This window comes from Branchiostoma belcheri, unplaced genomic scaffold, assembly GCF_001625305.1.
Source record: "Branchiostoma belcheri isolate BF01 breed outbred unplaced genomic scaffold, Haploidv18h27 scaffold3, whole genome shotgun sequence".
In the NCBI taxonomy this organism is placed as follows: Eukaryota; Metazoa; Chordata; class Leptocardii; order Amphioxiformes; family Branchiostomatidae; genus Branchiostoma; species Branchiostoma belcheri.
Genome location: NW_017803909.1, coordinates 8400696 through 8417200, shown reverse-complemented (window position 1 = coordinate 8417200; position 16505 = coordinate 8400696). Strand labels below are relative to the sequence as shown.

General features: G+C 39.9%; 1 protein-coding gene across 1 annotated transcript in view; it reads left to right on the top strand.

Moving 5' to 3' along the window:
• Positions 1 to 2208: 2208 nt before the first annotated feature.
• The window catches only part of LOC109473908 (UPF0183 protein C16orf70 homolog), a 46123-nt gene continuing 31826 nt past the window's right edge, over positions 2209 to 16505 (top strand). The window contains exons 1-2 of the mRNA XM_019774059.1: positions 2209 to 2418; positions 14860 to 14942. Coding sequence (XP_019629618.1) covers positions 2355 to 2418; positions 14860 to 14942 — 147 coding nt within the window. The 5' untranslated portion in view covers positions 2209 to 2354. The remainder of the gene's footprint in view (positions 2419 to 14859; positions 14943 to 16505) is intronic.

The following is a 16505-nucleotide window of genomic DNA, read 5'->3' as shown; positions in this document are numbered from 1 at the left end:
TAAACTCGCATTCCGTTTGTGTCGTATAGACAAGGGAGTTGCTATGTCAGGTGAGGTTTGCCCCTTTCAAGTAAGGTTCTTTTAATTCTTTTTTAGTTTAGTCGTAAATTAAAGCGAGTTGGGAGTAGTGACAGTGAACCCGCATAGTTTTGACATTGTCCTCCGCAGACAAAGACACTAAAACTCGTAATAACTAACAATAAAACCATTTCAAATTGCACTTTCGCTTGCTCTGATAATTTCTAATACACATCAAGTTTATTTATGGTTTGTGAAGCGTGAAATACTCCACGATGCAAATAAATAACAACTTCAGATTTTGTCCGCTACGTGAAAAGATGACCTTGGTTGGTATTTCAATTTAAAGTTATCAGCTCAAACGATCAAACGGGTTCTTTAAACTCTATCTGATGGCGAGCTTTCAATTATCTGGTTGGTCTATTTAATCTCTAAAACGTGCGGGGCGATTGTTGTGTTGAAGTATAGCTTGTGCACCTGTATATAGAAGGTGAAAGACCAGGCTTGTAGGAGAAGTGTGGGCGGGTCATGGTCGGCTAGAAACACCTGCTCACACGTGTCTTTCGAGGCCATGTCACACCGGTACTCTGTCCTCGGGCATCAAGTCAACTTCACCCAAAAATGTTCCGCTTTCTACCAGTCCAAACAACTTGAGACCATCCGTTTTGGGTGGATATTGTTTCCCTAAAGTCACCGTCTTTTGACCTGTAAACGGACGGGGGGAAACTTACACTTCCATTTAAGCCTTCTGAGAAAGGGAATAGTGATATTATTTGGAACATTATTTCTCCATTATTTATGTAATGCGTCGTTTTCTCAGACTTACGTAACATTGTCGTAGCCTACGACGTAGACGTCAATAGGGAATAGACGAGTGACCACCCCTGCTTTTTATATATATATAGGTACTAGTATGTTGCTGGGCCTACGCACTACTGCAAGCGCCCACAGGTTTAGGTCTGATCTTGTTAGAGCATTGGCAACTCGTCCAATCATATTTCTCCTGAAAAGATCCTTGACATTATGAGCCCACGCTTGCATGATGGTGATAGTACACCGTCCTATTCCCATTCTTCATTGAAAGGACTACTAAGTATCAACTACCCCCAGTAATATTGTATCTATGTAATGTAGCCTTAGCTATTTATCTATACTGTTACGTTGCAAACCACTCAAATTTAAGTATCCATCCGCCTATATGGTCCACGGATCCAGTCTTTTAATATGATAATACTTTCAAATCCGAGGAGAGAGGCTTATTCAGTAACTAAAAAAAAGATTCGAAAAGGATGTAAAGATATAGCCAAGTGTACAAATTAATTGGAATCAGTCATGGTGAATGATAATTATCATTGAAAAAATTACAGAATATCACTGTATTCTTGATATCATTTTTCAAATATAAAGATAACAGGCTAGCTCTAAATCAACTTCAAAAAAAAAAAAGATTTGAAAAGAGAAAAATTGTGAGGTCGAACAACTTGGAAAACGCGAGGTTTTCCAAGACAGGTGTTTGCGTGTTGATAAAACAGAGTAGAGTTAAAGTGACAGCGTACAGTTTAGGAAACAGAAACTCGAGTGCTTTCATGGTCTGTAGGCTGCAAATTGTTAGGTGGTAGACTTTGAAGAAAGGAGAATACAACACTTAAAGTACAGGAAGTAGACACCTGATTAAAATCACACTCAGTCAAATCAGTGCAAAGTGACTGTGGAGATTGGGTTTCAGTAATTTTCCATCCGAAATTTCACAATTTCTGCAGTGAGTGTACCATAGTTTGATCGTGATTCAATGAGAAGATACACGCCCAAGAGCCAGTCACTTCAATCACCAATCATGTTTATCAAGTCAAATCACGCATAGCATTCCGCGTGACGTGTCACTTGTGTTTTTGTCGGACTTTTTGGCAAAGAACCAAAATCTGGCGCCCATGAGACCTATTTTTCGACGACGTCACAACAAACAAAAATGTGTTCTCTCTGTCTGAGAAATTCTATCTTTACATGGATGAACAGCCATTAATGAGCAGTAAATCCTCTTGGGTATTTTTAGTGTGGCACTTAAAGACGTCGTTTACGTTACAAGGTTACTTAGTTCGTGTGCGTTACCAAGGCGAGACGAAGTTATGACGCAATCACCAGAAGTGACCCGGAAGTCAAAGCGCCGCCCTGTGACCTCTTTATTTACAAATACCCTAGCGCATGCGTGTTGCAGCAAAAACATCCAAAATGGCGGTTGTGACGACCTGACGAAAGTGGAAAAGCGAAAATAAGTCCCCAAACCCCACGATATCGACCCAGAACTTGCTTATTAGCCTAAAGGATACAATTAAGACACCATGTTGGACCTGGAGGTCGTTCCTGAACGATCGCTGGGCAATGAACAGTGGGAGTTCGCGCTAGGTAAGTTGCGTCATTTGTTTTCCTTTGAGTAAAAAAAAATGGACGACGACAGCTGACACTTTTGCTTACCTTGCATTCTACTTCCCTTACCATACGCTGCAGTACTTCGTGATCTGTGGAGGGCACGGCCCACCCTTTACAGAGAACCCATTCAACCGTTTTATTTTATGTCATCCCTGTATGATTATTCATAATTTTTTTCTTATTATTCAACTGTCCCTTGAAGTGTTTACATAAATTATGTTTTGTGGTTTTGTAAATATTTTGAAATCCAGGCTCACAGGTGAAGAACTGTGCAGTTTAGCTTCAAACTTTATTTCGTTGATATGAAATATAATATCATCAATACATCTTTTCCTTGTAAGGCCAAGCAACAGCTGGCTGTATCTGTCATACACCATTGAAAATATTATATAATAGATCTCTTCTGTGTGCGAAAATTCATGCATAGAAAGCTGCATGTGAAAATATGCAAGGGAAAATATTGGGTTAGCAAATATTTGAAATCTGATACCTGAACCCATTAAGTGTTAAGAGCAATTAGACTGACTATAGTTGTGCACATGGACATGCTCCATCTGGCTTTTTTAGACAGACAAGTAGCACATTACCGAAAAGCGTGCATAGCGCCATGTTCATGTATATACAATATCTCTATGTATGAAAGAGGTGCTAGTGTCACAGAAGTAATCTACAGTGGGGGTCACTGGAAGACAGAAGAAAAATGTCTAGACTATGCATGATGTACAAAATGACTAATAAACTGGTAGACGTCCCAACTACTAAGTACCTAATACAAGAAATAGCCATGCTTTCCATTCTTTCCTAGAACTATCGCAGAGTGGAATTTGCTGTCACCAGTACATTAGGGGCATAGTTAGATGTTCAAGGGGTAGGTGTAACAAGTCGATCGGTGTAATGTAGCCAGCTGCCGCCACGCCGTGTGCCTGCGAAGCTGGTGCGTTATGCCGAAAGGTGGTTATACTGGCTATACAGATACTGTTTAATACAGATCTCATAATCATATATACTGTTTTCCAATATATAATGTTTGCAATGCATATTTTTCTGATACAGTGTTAACTGCACCCAGCAAATACTGTAATTTTCGTTTAGCTACAACACAATATCTTCTTGATGCATTACCATTTTTTTACATTGAAACATCAGATACATCAGTAGACATTTTGATACTATACATGTGTGTGTGTTCCTTTGCAGTTACCTTCCAGACATCGGTTTGGGGTTTGCAAGTAGATAAATAAAAAAGAAATTTTGAGAGGATGCCTCTTAATTCTCAACATCTGACCAGGGAGGTAAAAATGATCTGACCAACTGACTTCTCAGAAATTGAACAATAGACTCATGGAGATGGCTCCTTGAAGTAATTAGTTATGCAAGACGGCAAGGTGCCAAGGAATCATTCCAGTACTAGTACTTCTTCATTCTTGCTTATGTAGGAATGTGATACAACTGTAGACTCATCTATATTTGCAAGGACTTTATTTTCAATAGAAGGGGAAGGAGGTTTTTGCAGTGTTGTACAATGTAAATCCGCTGTTTAAACAATAATGATGTACAGTCAGTAGTAACACATTGGGGACACTTGTCTGTGGTGTCATGAATTCACTGTGACTGAAAACTACAAAAATGTAACCATTCCAAACATTTCTAGATTTACAGCAGTTTCTGAGGACTGTCCTTTCAGTATAATCTCATAGAACAATTAAGGTACAATGTATACTTCAATGGTTGCTCTGTTCTTTTTTTGTTGCAAGAGAATCCCCCGGCCCCTCCCCCTTCAAAACCACATCCTGCTATCAGCCCTAGGAGATATGAATTAAACATTTGCCAAGGTTCGCTGGAGAAAATGGAGCAATTGTTCGGGATGTTTTCTGAAGGAATGTTGTGGTCACCTCCCCTAAAGTATCGAAGACAATAGATTTCATTATGTTTCAAATATTTAAACATCTGACTTACGTTGTCAGCTGGCTTGGTGAAGAGCGGCTTTGCTGATGTTGCAAATTACAATTTCAGGGTGAAGCTTGTAAAAAATCGCCCATTGGGTGAAGTGCTTGCTTTGCATTGAGGTGGTCACAGCTTCAAACCCTGGCCGGGTAACAAAAAGACTTAATAAATGGTACATATGTGCTTCTTTGTCTGCTAGTGCTCAGCACTTATAAGAGAAAGGGCTTGGTACTTGAACATATGCCACTACCAGTGGACTAGCCCCAAAGCTACTAGTACTAGTATAGAAACAAAGATGGACACTGCCAGTCTGCATATTGGAAACTGGAATTTCAGTGGAAAGGGTACAGAATGGAAAGGGTACAGAATCAAGCTGCAAGATCGAAGATTCTGTATGAACAACTGTGATAGAGGTGTTAGTGTCACGGAAATGAAAAGAAACCTACAGTGGGTGTCACTGGAAGACAGAAGAAATATGTCCAGACTATGCATGATGTACAAAATGACTGATAAACTGGTGGACGTACCAACTACTTAGTACCTAATACCAGCCCAGAAGAGAACAAGAAATACTCATGTCTTCAAGTACCAGAGTTTTATCAACCAAGGATTGAGGTGTTCATAAATTCACTCTTTCCTAGAACTATCGTAGATAAAGTGGAACTTGCTGTCACCAAGTACAGTAGATAGCAGCCATTAGATAGCAGACAAGCTTTAGACAATGTTTAGAGTTAGATGTTCAAGGGTTAGGTGTAACATGTCGTTCGGTGTAATGTAGCCAGCTGCCGCCGCGCCGCATGCCTGTGAAGCTGGTGTGTTACACAGAAGGGCGGTTATACCGGCTATACTGATACAGATACATGTACGTACAGATATTATAAGTAAGAAGGATTTACCTCACACAAGTATAACTTCATGCAAGTCAAGATTGGCTAATTTGATTATGATGACGTTTGTTTCTCAGTAAGTTGGCCTAATTCCACCTACATCTCATGTAATGCCAAATAATTAATGCTTATCACATGGTACATTTGTAGTTGACAGAACAGAAAAAAGGCTATAATTTTGTTTTTACAGGAAAGTAGCAAAAATCGTTCTGCTACGATATTCAGTGTTGCTTTAATGAATTGCGTAATTAATCTTTTTTTAACTGAGACCTATATTGTACATGTACTCTAATGTTCAAAACTGCCCAAGACTTGCAGTAAGACCCCTCAGGGACCAATAGAATCTGGTCTATGTGGACAGGTGGTCACTATTCTCGGCTTTCACGTGACGTCACGGGGCTTGCGTAATACAGGCGGCCGCCATTTTGGTGTACCTCGGTGTAGTGCTATGCAGTGTCAAGACGTTGGCACCGAAGTCATACAAGTAATTAACAGCCACACGATAATTCTGCAGTCTTTGATGGTTGACAGATGACAAGGTTTTCAATGAAATTGTACATTTTTGAGAGGATAGGAAGTCAAAGATACGATGGCAAAGGATATAGGACGACAAAACTTGCGTATGTATGAACGAACTTCAAAGACTAACGTTACTAGTATCTCCTTCACAGTCCTACAGTGGACAGGATCCGTATGTTGGTCACTCTAGTCTATTTTTTTTCTCAATAAATGAATTAAGAGAGAGAGAGGTTCTGGGAAGTGTGTTTTGGACAGTTCTCTGTGCGCGGGTCACCCGTGTGTCTGATTCCTTCTCGCGACAACTTGTGACTCGCTCGCGTAGCGGAATGGTAAACAACAATTTCGAGTGGAGCGGACGGGTTATCCCCAATCAAATTATGGTAAGCCTAAGTTTCAGCTTTTCTTGGTAATGTAAATCCTTGTTTTACTATCGGTTGCTGTTTCAAAATTATGGGTTCTGTGTGTAATAATGCAAAATGCCAGTTTGATTCATGCCCGCCGGCGGCTTTGTTTGTTGTGCACTTTCATCTAGCCCCTTCGGTTTCGCCGCTGACAAACTGGAGTTCATGAATATTTTTTCAAGCACCAAAAAGTACTCATGTCTCTGTTGGAACCCCATTAGAATGAGAATTTCACATGACGGCTTGTCATCCCTGTCGACAGAAATTTTGTTGGCCACCTCGAGTTTGCGGGAGTAAATCATCGGCGTTGGGAGGGGAGCCTCCGGGCATAATTTTGTTTACGTACCCGTAGTTGTAGTTTTGCCGTGAAAAAAAAGTTTTTGGGTAACCTCTCACAACCTATGCATGAATTAGCTTGTGAACATTGACATTACAATATTAGGGTATCATGATAAGCAGAATCTTAACGCAATTTTAGTGCTAAGATCGGTAATTTTGTTGGGCTGTCAGGCATGTCAGGGTGAACTCGGAGTTTTAGCACTTAGGCTCAAATTGAGTCAGACTGCCACGTGTATCAAAATAAATTCACTTGCACCGTGTAAACTATTGTTTTGTCGATGTTTAATAGAAATTCCTGGGTGCCATTTCTGCATGTACAGGAACATTTCTGACCTCGGTGTAGGGAAGATCACGTACGCGATATCCAGCAGCATTGTGTGGCGTCGGGCGGCTTTTGGCGTCAGAAGCCCCGCCCGGTCAAGCCGCCAGACCCGACTGTTCCGCGGCCCGCTTGTTGCGTTCTCTCGCCCTTTCGGCCCTCGCCCCTCCCTCTGTTCTTTTGCATGCTTTTGTCCCAATCTCTGTACTTCTTTCTTCCAAGGTTTTTTTTAGTAGGGACCCAGGCAACATTGTGTCGGACCCAGGCGGGTGAAGCTTGCCCAGAGTCTTTGGCGATAGTAACTCGCCACAATCTCGGGATATTTCTGTGGCCGTATCCCCGCGGCTGATCGCAAAAATCCACAATCTGCGATGTTTTTCGGTCAGTTTTTCTCGGTCCTTTCCTTGATTTGTAATCACCTTGGCACACATGGAAAAGATACACTGTGTTTACCACTTTTTTTGACCCGCAACCAGCTACAAAACAATGAACCATGTACATAGCGCATAGGCTACGCGGGGTTGTAGGTACACCAACATGGCGGATAACACCCGTCGCTAAGGTCGGGTCACGTGACTGAAACCCAAGAATAGACAGGATACAGTACTTAATGTCTATGTCAGTGTAATTGGGTCAGTTGGAGAACTTATTGAAGAGACCACAAAAAAATTGGCCACATTGGCCAGGTAGTATAATATGTAGAAGTGGTCACTTATAGTACTTATATACAGGTTTGACTATACATGTACTTTATACATTCTTATACACATTTATATACCTTTTCCTATAAGAAATGTGAGGACAAGAAAGCAACATCTTTGAATCTTATCTTAACACAGAATTTTTTACAAGTGCAAAAGGTAACATTCGGTGAATTCAGAAGGTTATTCAAGTTTATTGACCGGTTACTATTATAGTAAGAGAAAAAAACATCTGTGGCTAGGAGGTACAATATATTGGATCCGCCCACATTGTCTAAGTTCAGTGTCTTTGACCAACTGTGGTGATACATGAGATAGGTTTAAATGATTTATTACAAAGTAACGTGCCAACTGTTACCAAGGACATGAATTGAATGTATAGACAAGGTTGTACGTGTAGGTGTCTTTGAAGTGCATGGGGAGAGTCGTAAATTTTGTTTTACAGAATTGACATTCAAGGACGTGGTGTTAACCTACTCGTCACGACAAAGTATTGGATGTAGTTGATGTGCTGGCAACAGTTGAACGCAAATTCGTATTAGGCCACACCAATTTAATTTGTTGTTTCTTGGATTTTTTCAGAATAAATATGAAGCGAAAGGGCGAAATAAATAATAAAAAAAACAGGCCAAGGCACCCCATGATAGCTTGGAATGTTACGATATGGGCCATGAAGTCAACATACCAGGCATACTAAAACAATAGATTTTGAACTTTTAATGAAACAAAGTTGCACTGTTTCATTGAAAAACTTTAACAACTAGGAAGAAAAGGACTTTCTTCAACCGGTGGGGCCAAAATATTTCTTTCATTGAGCATTTTGCAGTTGATTTTAACCCCCCCCCCCACACACACACACGCATACACACGCAAATTTTTATTTCATTTTTTTGAAAATCTGAAAAAAAAAAAATGGACAGGGCGAATCCGAGAAACAACAAATTAAATTGGTGTGGCCTTATGGTGACCAGTTGGTGTGTTAGTGCCTGACGCCTTCGTACCTGCTTCTACTGGGTAAAGAAGCACTAACTAAAGGACATACATACCTGTGAAGTCAGCAGTCCCATGTATAGGGGGCTTCAGGCATTAGCCTCAGGCCTCAGTAGCCTGGGTGCCATATTATTTGGTATGACCATGGGGATCCTAGCTAGCCAAAAAATGTACTGGGCATCCAGGTTAAGGCCACACCAATTTGATTTGTTGGTTCTTGGATTTTTTTAAGAAAAAAATATGAAGCTACAGGGTGAAAAAATAGGCCTAGGCATCCTCTGTTAGCCCCAGAAGCTATGAGGGAACCATGATGCCAACATACCAGGCTGATGTAGAATTCAAACAATACTTTTTGTCAAACCAGCTGTAACAGCAATGAAGACAAGGAGCTTTCTTAAACTCTTTGGGCCAAAATATGAGAAGTTTTGGAGTTGATTCAGAACCCAAATCTTTTTTCTTTTTTTTTCAAATCAGAAAAATGAAGCGGGCGAATCCAAGAACAAATTAATTAAATTGGTGTCGCCTATTAAAGGCATCAAATTTCAAGATTAAAAAGAACACAACACAGTAACCCAGATCGTAGAAAACAATGAGTCGTATGAAAGCCGCATTGCAGTACTAGCACTAAAAAGCATTGTGCTTCATTCCAAGCATTTTCACATTACAATCCACTATACTAAGTAACTTGATTAATTAAATGCATGCTGAGGTGACAATGAGACTTTGGTCACATGTTGTCTTTGTCTAGAAAGGAAAGGAAGGAAGCAGATCAAGAGATAAGTCTGCACAATTCCAGACATAGCCTCTTGATGCCCCCTCCTGGTGGTGTTTTCCACCCCTTACTTTTGATGTGGTTTGCACCAAATTCTTATTGGTTGAGAGAGTGGGCGTGTCTAGGGGAGTGGGAAGGGCCTTGCCCATTTCAAAGCACCCATGAGGTCTGCTTATCTCTGTGATTATGCCCTGGAACTAAATGTTTATTTGCTAATCTTATCACTACCATGTGCAAGAGCATGACTCACAAAGAAGAGGAAATTCCCATCAATTCCAATTAGAGGGAAGGTGTTTGAAAGAATGGAAGGATTTGCTTGTTTGCTAATAATTGACATGTATAAATCATGGTCCTAGTATCCCAATCCCATCTATTTTTACGTAGAAGGATCAATATAGCTATGTGAACTCAACTATCAGGTTTTAGACCCATGTTTAAATGGGGTCTAAACTTCATTAGTCTAAATTCCCATTGTCTTTCCAAACTCGCAGAAGTTAGCCTCCTTCGCAGACTTCTGAGGTGGTGGCATTAATTTTTTGGGGGGACGGTTTTGCTGCCAAGGGACTTTGCCAGGGAGAGACAGTTTCGCCATCCCCACTGCATAACTCGCATCGTTTTCCCCCCAAAAATTAACGCCACCACCTCAGAAGTCTGGGAAGGAGGCTATGCAGAAGTGATCTAACAACCCCAGGGAACAGTGCCTGGTACAGTGTGTAAGAAGAGTATGGGGGTAGAGGGTTGATATTACCCTAAAGGAAAATTCTTTAAATACAACGTATTATATAGTTTGTAGATATGATCTGTCAGCTATGGTCAGCCCTTATGGTTGTTGGCAACTGCAGTCTGTAGTATGGCTTTCTTCTAATATGGAATACCCTGTATGTGCTACATTGTACATGTACTTTTGAACTTACTTTTGTAAGTTTGAACAGAGACAAACTTATGAGGGCCTGCATGGGGGGGGTCTATGCTAAATTTTGAGAGCACGCTGAATTCAGGAACCCTCCCCGTTACATTGATGAATTCCGGGAAGCTATAACGCATTGTGTAGAATCAAAACAGTGAATTACACTCTATGTAAAATGTGCCAATTAAGTACGCTCTATGTTCAATTATTTCGGTCTGTCTACATGTATGCTCTACGTAGAATTAAAACGGCCGATTACGCTCTACTGAAAAGGGTATGCGGAAAAGCAGAAAGGTCCATGTTATAAGTCCAATTTTTCTTGTCATTCTAATAGATAAGATGTTACTTAGACACAGATCAAACATGTAGTAATTTGATCCAAAGAAGTTATATCAGAAAAAAGAGAAGAATCATCTATAGTGACTATTGTAGTACAGTTCTAATATGATCCATTCTGGGATAGAAAGACCCAATTTCTGTAACCTTCCCCTTGCTAAAACACCAAATCTGTAAATTATGGTTATACTTTATTACATTACTTTATTATAGTATCAGATAGCAGGGAGAAAGTTAATGTTACAACAAATACAATAAGAGAATAGTCACTGTCAAGGCCATGGGTAATGTGCGATCAAGAGTAAGACTACATGCCCTGACCTTGATCTCTATTGACTAGAGTACACATCCTGCCTCCTCTCTTGTCTCCATGCTGTAGATGGATGGCATAGTTGCCATACCTCCCCAAAGGTGCAGGTAGATTAGCAAAGAATGTCAGCCATAGTTCAAACAAACTTATAAATCCTGCCTCATTGTTCTGCCTGGCTAATTATACTGATTCTTTATCTGACAGGAAATTATTTCTTTGGCAACACTTGATATAGGATGTTTACCTGTTGTTGTATACTTGGCAGATTTGTTCATGGCTTGTTTTATATAAACAAACTGTTAGACATTCAAAGGGTTTTTTCATATACACATAGTTTGTACCTTGTCCAATGTAAAGAAGTCAGTAAGAAAGAAATATTAAAGGGCTTTTTGCAAAGTATCCTCTCCTTTTGAGATACAATACAACTACATTGTAAAGTGACTTCTAGACTCTTGCAGGTGTGTCCATTATCCATAGACAAGTTAACAGAACTTTTTTTGAGTGATGCAGAATTTTCCCTAAATGAAATGTTTTGTATGTATGCAGACACATTATGAATTGCTAATTTCCTCTTCTGTCTTGGCAAAGTTGTCCAAACCATGTAACAAAAACAAACAAACAAACAAACAAAAACAATTTTGGTTCCAAAAACTACCTCACCAGCAAGAAGGCAAGCATACAAACAAATATACATGTATATAATAAAATGAAAAACTCAAGTCAGCAGTTGTCTAGTTAGCCTAGTCCCCATTTTGCGGCTAGTGTGTCAAAGGTTTATGGCCAGCAGTTCAAGAGGTTACTGACCTTATTTGAACTGAAGGGGAAGGAGAATGGCGATTAGCAAACTAGTCTGTCTGCCTTCAAATAAGCTAAGGTCAATAACCTCTTATTAAATGCGGGGTCGGAAATCATAATGGTCTTATCTTTTCTGACAAGTGTCCATGAAATCAGAAAATTTTATAGTCAAACCTTTCCATATTGGCCATTTAAGGAAGTTGAACTCTAGTTGAAGAAAATGGTCACAGTATTCAGTCAGTTAACAGGTGGTCACTATAGACAGGATTCTTCATAACTGACAATGAGAAAAGTAATAAAAAGACCACTAAAAGAAGCCACAATGACCAGGTCTGAAGTATTCCTTATGCAGAGGTGGTCACGACTACAGGTTTGACTACTGGTATACAACCTTGCATCATAACATCTGCTTGGAGATATTAGATTGCAGCTGCCGTTTCAGAAATAGGTGACACGAGGAAGGAAGAGCTCAGCTCCAGTATTATCCCTCCATCCACCTCAAGCCATAACAGGATCCTAGTGGGTGATCTGAAACATTTTTCAGGATGTTGGCTTTCTCATTTTTGTAACCAAATATTGGCGCACCACCTGTTCTTACTTGTGCGTGTTTGACTAATAGTATGCTAGTTCTAAAGTCCAGGAAGCTGCTGTTACAAGTCTCATTGATTAAACCATTTAAGTTATATATAGCCAGACATGTACATGTACAAGTTGTCACTAGCTACTTGTTTCTGTTATGACCACTACTGTAGTCAGATTACATTCTTCCCTTGGAAAAGATTAGCATCCAGGTACTAGCTTGCACTGTAACTACATATTAGTAACAGTTGTTGGGTCCAAGAGGCCATTTAAGGTCAGAGAACTGTGTCATTGACCTCTGGATAGTTCTAAACAGGAAAGTTGCCTGGCGGCCTCCTTAGGTTGTAGACAGAAATGTTTGGACATTGACAGAGTCCTAAGGTTGTGACTGAGGTTTTGGTAGTTCCTTCCTTGGTGTGATGGCGCCTGGTCTCATTAACCACTGCTAGAATTTCTATGGGCCATTCCAAATAAATAATCTGCTTGTAGTGTAAAAAAAACAATAAGGATGCAACAAGTGCTTTTAAAAAGGCCAAATGTGGTTGGGTAAGGCCACACCAATTTAATTTGTTGTTTCTAAGCTTCGCCCTATCTATATTTCCAAAAATGATGTCTGTGGATCGTTCCGCATCGAAAAAAGTTGGTTTTGTGAAAATCGGTTGACGTTTCGCGTTTCGCGTTTTTTGGCAAGATTGTGGGTTCTGAGTCAACTGCAAAATGCTCATTAAAAGACATATTTTGGCCCCAATGGTTGAAGAAAGTCCTTTTCTTCCTAGTTTTTAAAATTTTTCAATGTAACTTTATTTCATTAAAACTTAAAAAAACTATTGTTTTGATTATAAACCAGCCTGGTATGTTGACTTAAAGGCTCATATCGTACCTTTTTTTTCGCCCTGTCGCTTCCTATTTTTTCTAAAAAAAATACAAGAAACAACAAATTAACTTGGTGTGGCCTAATGGAAGCTGAGGTATATGTAAAGGACAGGGTAGCGTGGTTACTTTGCTTTTGCTGTGGACAAGTTGCCTACAACATGGCCATAGGAAACTGTACAATTTTCTATGCCAAAATCTGGTTGGAGATGACAGAAAACAGGTCTTTTAGTTAGTCTTGCCAACGTTGAAGCCAGACATGTGTCTCCACGTGGCTTGTAAAGAGGATGAATCATCTTTCCTCTTCCTCTCAAAAGTCTGACAGCTATAGAGTAGTCTGCATCTGAGTCCTACTGAGAAAAAAGTAGAAATTGTCCAGATGGCTAAAGCCATCCTGTGCAGTTTTTAGTGCTTGGAAACCCAATTTTTCAAAGCCAATATTCTAGTCATTTATCTACATACTGAGTAGAAACCACACTGCCTCAATGTATTTGGAGCAAAGATTCCAAAAATCCTGATGGAAAATGGTCACTGGAAGGGCCCTGGGCTGATTTTTAGGGTACCTCCCAGAAAATAAAGGACTCCTCTTGGGGGCTTGTTTCTGCAGTTTTAAAAGCTCAAAGTATGAAATACTGACTCAAATGTGCTAATGGGAAGCACTGTGTCAATATCACAAAGATTGCCTTATTCAGAATATTTCCAGTTTTGCTGCCCTGAAGTCGCATTGGTTTGCATGCAAAAGAGGAGTCAGATGTACTTCCTAAATGCTCGACTGTCTTCTCCTACAAAACATGTGGCCAATTTCTATTATTTCTTAGTAATCAGAGTGTAGTAAAGACAAGTGAGACATCTGCCCACACCTAACCATGATAAACCAGTCTGGGACAGTACTTACTGGGACATCCCCCCCAAATGCCCTGCATTATCTGTTGTAGCATCCTCTAATAAAACACATTACAAGATTGAAAATGGTACTATATATACTGTATTTCCTGATTTTTTTTCCCTTTAATGTTCACTGTTTTCACTGTCACTTCTGTACCGTGAACTTATCATTACAGTTAACAAATAATTCCTGGACTTTCTTTTTCCTGCACCTGTCACCACTGTGAATATATAGTTCCATGAACATGACAATTTTTCTCAGACTGAAATTTTGCTACCGTGAACATAAAGTGAATTACAGTATGTACTTCTAGGAACATCTTCAAAACATGACAGAATAAAAGGGTAAGAAAATGAATGGTGCTGGTAGACTGTGTCTGATTCAGGTAATTTGAATTTTTACCTGAGGAAACAAAAGGATATTGAGCCCAGTGCCAGTCCTCTCTATACCTTAACAATGTGCGTGGAGCGGAAACTGTTTACTACTCATGGGTGTCTCCTGGTTACATGCACTTGAGCATGTTTGGGCCGGAAACATTCGCAAAGTATAGCAACAGTCACAGTTCCTGGAGCAAAGAGCAGTTGATACACCTGTAGGGCATAGGGCACTTAATTGTCTCAATGTGGGACGTCTGCCAGACAACTGTTGCTGTTTAGGATAAATAGAAAAGAATTACGTTTTACTCGACTGGATATATTGATTATGTATGGGTTTTGTGCTGTCAAAGAAGATTTTGTAACATTTTATGATGTAGTAAATAGATTGTGGCTCAGTGGATACTATTGGTCAGAAATACATTGTATGCAATCAGTGGATGAATACCTTTGATAACAGATACACCATTCTGCCTTCCCTCTTCCAGGTATGCCATTTGCACAAGCCGTGAACATCTTAAAGAGACAATGCGGAAGTATCAAGGATGTTCAAGTCTTGTACAGTGACACGGTGAGTAGGTGTACCAGTAGGTGTCTCAGGTACCTGTTGTTGTCGTCTCAAGTAGCTAAGTGTTTCATCGAAGAAGTCAAAGCCATTAACGAAGGCTTTCTCAGAAAGTGCCTGCCTTGTAAACCTGGAAATGTTCCCTGTAAAATTCTCTGTAAAATGACAAGCAATGTAAAGTGGTGTGCTCAAATTAGCAGCCTTGCACATGGAACTTTGATTGTATTTGATGACTGCTTTTTAAAAATGAATGTATTAGTAGCCAGCCACATTAGGGAACCGGTGGAAACTATATGGAGGATGGCACCCAGGCTAAAATATATTTATGACCTTTTACATGCAGATTGAAAATATTGTGTTTCTCTGCATTGTTTTGTATATGTATGTCATATTCCATTGGTAGTAAGATATCTAACATTTTAATTTTGTTTGGATTTTGCAAAGTCCCAACATCTTTCCACAGTTTAAGTGACCAGTTTTTCATCATCATAGCAGCCTCAGCCCCCATGGCGTTGAAAACGTACAGCAAAAGATGATGGGGAAATGCACCTGTTACATTCATTCTGTTACAATTGTACATATATTGTGTACTACATAATTTGACATAATTACTTGTGATTATCAAAATTCTTTCCACGTTTCTTTAATATAATTATGAAAGTTCACACTCATATCATTAAAAGGAGATGGCATGGCCTATAAGCTGTATACTTAGTAGTTTACAACATTAATTTGGTTATTTTTATTCTTTCCCTTTATTAGTATTTTGATACTCTACAGTACAACATGTACAGTAAACTAAGACAATGAGTGTCAGTGAAGGTGTTAGCTAGTTTCCTGTACAGTTGATGGATGGTTTGATATTGCATGCGGCCTGACAATACAGACCTCCAGTTTGCATTCATGCATGTAATGACCCTGTATCTCAGCAGACAGGCGCGGATTAAGGGGCCCAGCACAATCTGGCTTGTCTATTGTAGGTAGCCTTGTGGTGTAATCCCGGTTCATCCCTGTAGCCTTGTGGAAGTAGGGCGCCATGCAGGTTATAAGTTGGGCTGCGTTGTTCCCACATGTTGTGGTTGACATGTCCATTCAACTCAATAACTGACACCTGTGTCTACAGTCTTAACCGGTGAGTCCAGAAAAGAAATGAAAAGCTTTAGGACACTTGAATATGAAATCAAAAGTCGGTAAATTGTCTCAAGATTTAGTGGTCTTCAGGGTTAGCCTCTGTAGCACTTATAGAACTGGGGGTTTGGTCAGGTCTTCAGCTGTTTTCAGCCCAGTTCAAGAAACGGGGGTAATTCAACCAGGCCGGCTATGTTGTCTATATGCAATCAGAAAATAGTGCATAAAAGCTCCCAAAGACCCTGAAGACCCCCAAAACCCCCAGTTTTTGGCATGGTATTAAGGCTATTCAGGGTCTCAATGTGCGTAATAGCAAGAAGTTGTCACTTTCTTTTCATGCAAAATCTGCTGATCATTAGATTATAAAGGTTAGAAACGGGTCCAGAGATGTTTTCCGGGAAAGACAGCTTCTTGGAAGAATCCTGAAACATTGTATTAAAA